General features: G+C 30.3%; 1 protein-coding gene across 1 annotated transcript; it reads left to right on the forward strand.

Moving 5' to 3' along the window:
- The first annotated feature begins 816 nt into the window (after nt 1-816).
- LOC134690050 (uncharacterized) lies at nt 817-5,489 on the forward strand. Its single transcript, XM_063550022.1, has 7 exons — nt 817-941; nt 1,537-1,724; nt 2,313-2,401; nt 3,090-3,155; nt 3,586-3,672; nt 4,406-4,525; nt 5,364-5,489. Exons 2-7 carry the CDS (start codon nt 1,547-1,549, stop codon nt 5,487-5,489), a joined length of 666 nt encoding a protein of 221 aa, XP_063406092.1. The 5' UTR covers nt 817-941; nt 1,537-1,546.
- The last annotated feature ends 430 nt before the right edge of the window (nt 5,490-5,919 follow it).

Genomic DNA, 5,919 nt, shown 5'->3' on the forward strand with positions numbered 1-5,919 from the left:
TTTAGTACAGGTTATCATAAATCTAAAAAAAAATCTTTTTATTTTTTTAAATATATACTATTTGTCACAAATAAAATGTTTAAATTTCTAAATGTTTCAGCTGCTGTCGGTTATAATTGTTAATTTTGCATTCTGTGTCCTAAATTGACGTTGATTAGAGAAGCTAAGAATTGGACGTCGATTAGAGAAGTCAAATATGAACGTCGATTAGATAGGCGTAAAATTGGCCGTCGATTTGGAAGGATATTTAACTGTGACGTCAAATTTGGACGTTGATTTGAGGAATAGACGTCGATTAGAGACCGGACGTCGATCTGAGTCATATATATAACGATCTGAAGATATTTTCCTAAAGATTTGACCTACTTGTCTGTATAGGCTCTACATATACAGTTGCAGCTAAATATTTTGATTATTTTGATTTACATCAATTGATGTATTATAAATGCCAAAATTGACTTAAAGGATTCAGATATTTCTTTTAGTTGAAATTGTTGGCAAAGGCAATGTATGTATTACATAATAGTTTATGCTTTAACATGGATATAGTATATGCATATTACGATTCGAGCGTTACTGCTGCGAATGATGTAGACGACTAATACGCTATCTTTTGTGTGACTTTACATGTTCTCAATATAATTTCATAATTCACTAAGTTTCATTTTAATACAAATGATTATTCATAGCACTTTGATAAGAACCTTTTAAAAAATGTCACCAGCTACAATAAAGCGAAATTTGAAAGGTCAAGAGCAATATGAATTCCTTACGTAAACGAATAAGTTAACGTTATATAACTTTGGTTACGGATGACATGGTCACGTTTATTTATTGAAATTTAATTTGCGGTATAAAAAGGAAATACTGTATGAATATGTTCAGGTTTGAAAATCACATTGCACGTTTAGGTCAGTAGTTGAATCTTAGGATAACATCAGGCAAGTTTTCTTTTTATTTTATAATATATGCAGATGAAGAGATTTTCTTATGTTTAAAACATTATAAAATAATAAGAACAAAATAATTATAAATATATATTCAATAAATATATAATCAAAACTTGAAAGATTTAACAGATTGAGACTGGCATATTATCATCAAATCCCGTATTGTTTGACTCTATAAATTATTTTGTTTGACTGCTTCCTAATTGGCACTTTGATTCTAAAACTTTCTTCTTAAAAGCATCTTCGGAAATGATATCGTTCATTTTATGATGAGATCAATGCACTAATGTACAAAACATGCTTAAACAATTCCGATTTTCGGAATTATTGCAGGTATATAATGCTTTCAGAAATACACTTTAATATCTCATAAAATATATGTTTTACAGCCATTAAAAATAGTGTAATCTTCGGTATTGGCAAGTATATACAACGGAGATAGTTTTCTTGAAATTTTATATACATATAAAAAGATAATATATTAGCGCTAAGATCATCGACAGCAATACAATATAATAAATATCTTTAATATATAAAACTATTTCTCCTTTGATGAACTCTCTCTATTTACTTATCATAATCATAGGTCTTAGAATATGAAGTACTTAATCAAACCAAAAAGCGGTACTGCTAAGGAGAGACTTGGTTCCAGTTTCAAAAGATTTGGATCTATCCAGGTGCTCCTTGGCCTTGGTTGTATGATTGTGGGATTCGTTGCAATTGGAATAGACAGAAAGAGCTTAGACGAACCAGTTCAAAGATATGAAGCAGAAAGTATGATATTCATGTTCCTGTCCATCTTATTATAAATATGAATTTATGTAAATAGCCTTGGTATAAGTGTATATACCGTATAACGGGTTATTTTCGCGGGGTGTAAATTTTCACTTATTTTCGCGGATACAACAAAATCGCCAAAATAAATTCCGCCAATTTTAAAGTGTCCATGCAAAGGTAATGTTAAAAATGTTGAATCCGCCAAAATAATAACCGCAAAAATATTTCGTATACTTTATTCAATGAAAATCGCGAAATTTTACACCCGCGAAAATAACCCGCGGTATATCAACGGTAGGAATATTTGTTTTTGTGATTGCTCGTAAGTTTGATTTTAACCGTTGTTCTTGATGCATTGTTTTTTGTTGTTTTTCTCTAATTCTTTCAACGTAAAAATGCATATATTGTCACATTTAATCAAATACGTCAATTACGGCATAATTGCTGCAATAGGAAGCGCTTTAATACACATTTATTATATTATATAAATTGACGTTGTTACAATTTGCAATAGATTTATCTGATACAGCATTAAAATGAAAATATCAATGAAATTACTAAAATATTTTCTTTTTCTCAATCTAGAAACCTTAAATGGGACAAATGGGACTTCCTTTGACGTGAAATATGTTGTTCTTGGACTAGATGTTAGTGCCGTTGTTTCTGCTCTCTGGGTAAGTTACTTATTAAATGTTTATATAACTTTGCTAATAAAAGCGAGCAGATGAATGAAGAGTTATAATATTGAGAAAAGTTTTGAAAAAAATAGAATAAAGTAGATTATAAATTTCCAAATATTTCGTCGACACTGTTGAGTGATACTTATATATTTTTGGTAATCGTACTGACGAATATACTTTCGGTAATGTTATGTTTAAGAACTTATTGCTTACAGATGACAGTGTTGCCTTTGGCTTTGAAAGGTAAATGTGCCTTAACTTGATTGATTGATCAATAGATAAATTGGTCGAATGGTCCATTTAGAACATAATTTACCATAGTATATTTGGCATCTCATACCCATATTTGAGATCATAAAACACTATTCGTCCTACCAATATTGTTCTATATCATATACACCAAAAAGTTTATGAAATTATTCTGGAGAATGTCCTTTTTCATCGGAAGGCATACTCCATCCATGCTAATCTTAACTATTGGAATAATAATGATAATAAATGTATGGACAAGAACGAGATGTACAGAAGAAACAGATTGTCATTTTATGTTAACATACATGTATATAATATTGACAGAAACAACGAAATTTAAGTACGCGATTTTGGTAAATCCAACTTTTTTAACATTTTCAACCTTATTTATGTAAGTGCTTTAGTAATTCTACATTCTTATTTATCAAAGGTACTTGTAACTGGAGCAGTGCCAGCTTGTATGGCAAGGAATACTGAATACAATTTGATAAAAACGGTAAGTGTTAATCATCATTGTCAAATCTCGAATACCTATTCCTAGTTGTGGAGATCTGAAGATATATAGTTTTGCAACACACATCTTGTATACACATGTTTTGAGATAAAGATCTAAATACACTCCCCTTTTACAAAAAGAAATGTTTTAACTGAAAAAAATATGATATTTCTTATTATCTATTTATGCTTTATAAACTTAATATGATCGTGTCAATACGTCACGGTAACAATCTAGTACGGTGCCTTGACCATTGTTCATAGAATAGGTGTTCGCTTTGAGCGAATTATTCCGAAAGTGATCCTATATATTAAGTCGACAGTAATTTATATTTGTACAAATTTCGTAAGTTGAATCAGAATAGCCAATAATAATACACAAACAAAAACTAAAAGGAGCTATGTGGTTATAATCTGGTTTATTTTTGTAGAAAGTGGTTTTTATGGTATTTAGCATCATTTCAGCATCATTGTTTGTACCAATCATTTTAGGAGCCGCCGTCGCCAACCACGTGCTCGTAAGTAATTTTTTTTTAAAGTTTCGAATTTATCTCATATACATGGAAAGTATTGACGAAATATCTGTAATTTTATCTATAAAACTACATTTGATTTCTGTTCAATGATATTCATCGTTTATCTAGAGGGAGTGCTGAGTTTACTTAAAATAAACTGACTTTGTAAAGGCATTATCATATATAGAAAATGGTGAACTAACCCTCACTTGTATGACAGTCGAATAATATTCAATTAAATTAACAAAGATGTGAAGTCGACCTACTGTTTTCCTAGCCTGTCAACACTGGGATTTTGAGTTAAAATCCCGCATGTGGTAGATGCTAACGACTCCATTCTTGATTTACTAGTTTTCCTACCAAATGTCGATGTTTTTTTGGGGCACTCCGATTTTCACCATCGAATAAATATACTGCTTTTCAAAAGTAATAAATCGATTGAGAGAAAACTAATCGGGGTTTCAAACTAATCAGAGGCTAAAAACTGACTGTCACAAAAAAGCTCAATAGGGCTGTAAGATAGACAAAAAAATCAATCATTTACCTGGAAAAAACTATAAATAAAAACGATTACCTCGAATTTGCTTTCGTCCAAAGCACCTTTCTTGATTTACCTTCATCATGAACACTTAAACCTGTAAACTTGAGAGCCAAGGATTTACTTTCAACCAAATAACAGCTTATTTAATTGATCTGCAATTCATAATATTTTGTTGTGTTTTGTTTTAATTTTCAGCGAGACGGCCACGTGGGGTTGACAGTTGCTTTAGGCGTGTTAGGTCTTCTAGAATTCATTGTTTCCATTGCATCATCCGTCTACTGCTGCGTATCGCCATGGGCTGCTTGTAAGCTTGAAGTATGTATATTATAAATCGACTGCATATATGCCAAAGTCATTTATCACCTTAAACACGTTCCATTTGAAAGAGCCAATACGCCATAGAAGAATTCAATTTTTTTTTTATAAAAGTTCAACTATTCATTACAGTAGTACAGCTTCCGTTTTGTATGTGTTAACAGCATTATGTTCGTATTTCTGAAATGGTAGTCTAGTATTAATAATGAGAATGAAATGTTTCAACCAGAACCAGAAACACCTATGCATCTATGTAAATCTTAAGAATGATAATCCTTCATCTAATATTTTTCAGAGACTTTGATTTAAATTTATTTGGTATTTCTATTTTTTATTATTATTACAGCATTGAAAGTGAGTGTTTCGACTGGTTCATTTGATATATATTACACTTTCTTTCTTTGTAAAGTGAATATTTAAAATATTTTGATAGAATAGGAGCTAGAAATTTCAAGGAAATATGCAGATAATTATAAAAATCAATCAATCTTATAGCACCATTTAAAAAAATCATACACAATGTACATGTACATATAAGATATAAATTTCGGTAGAAATTCATATAAATGATATTTTTTTTTTATCAAATACCGTTTTAGGAACCTTATTCCAATAACGCATGCATGTCCTAGTATCAAAAGTATAATTAATTCCCTTCGTTCCATACAGCAACTAATTGACAAAAATGAACATTTGTAATCTTTTATGAGGCCAATAAATCAATGACAATGCTGAAAGATTTTTATATAAACTACCTCACTTCTTGCACAAATCACTGTCCTACAAGAAACTTTACAATATTTATTCTTGTATATAAACCACCTTTATCTCTATTCAGAAGAAGGACAAAGAAAAGAAAAAAGAAAAGAAAAACAAAGAAAATGGTAGCTACGAGAAACAGGTGGACAAGGAAGAACTTCCGGAGTATAGCCCAGATTGTAAAAAAGAAAACATGTTACCTTAAGCTTTCAATTCGGCTTTTCAGAATCTAATGCATTCTGAGTAATATTTTCCAAAACGTACACCAAAACGTTGTGATTGGTTTAAAACATTTTAAACAATAGAAATTCAACCAATGACGTAACTTTTTTTTCGTTTTGGTGTACGAACAATGAGATTACCCCTAGTTCTTTAGATTCTGGAAAGGCGAACTGATTATGTTGTCTTCAGAACATTGTGTTTGCTGGTATAACTTCAAGGGACTACCAAATTTTTCATTGATATACATGTATTTTATATACCATATATAATGTGTTATACATAACATGCTTGAAACAAGTAAACTCTAATTACTGCAATGTTTCTAACAATATACATGCAAGCTTGTAAATTAAACCTGTTCATTTAGAGTTAAAAAAAACATTATTTCATTTTTTTACTTTTATATTTTCTAC

Source organism: Mytilus trossulus, chromosome 11 (genome assembly GCF_036588685.1).
Source record: "Mytilus trossulus isolate FHL-02 chromosome 11, PNRI_Mtr1.1.1.hap1, whole genome shotgun sequence".
Taxonomy (NCBI): Eukaryota; Metazoa; Mollusca; class Bivalvia; order Mytilida; family Mytilidae; genus Mytilus; species Mytilus trossulus.

Coding starts and splice junctions, on each gene's coding strand:
- LOC134690050 (XM_063550022.1), top strand. CDS start 1,547: ATGAAGTACTTAATCAAACCAAAAAGCGGTACTGCTAAGGAGAGACTT. Junction 1,725..2,312: donor TCAAAGATATGAAGCAGAAA/GTATGATATTCA, acceptor TTCTCAATCTAG/AAACCTTAAATGGGACAAAT. Junction 3,673..4,405: donor CCGTCGCCAACCACGTGCTC/GTAAGTAATTTT, acceptor TTTAATTTTCAG/CGAGACGGCCACGTGGGGTT.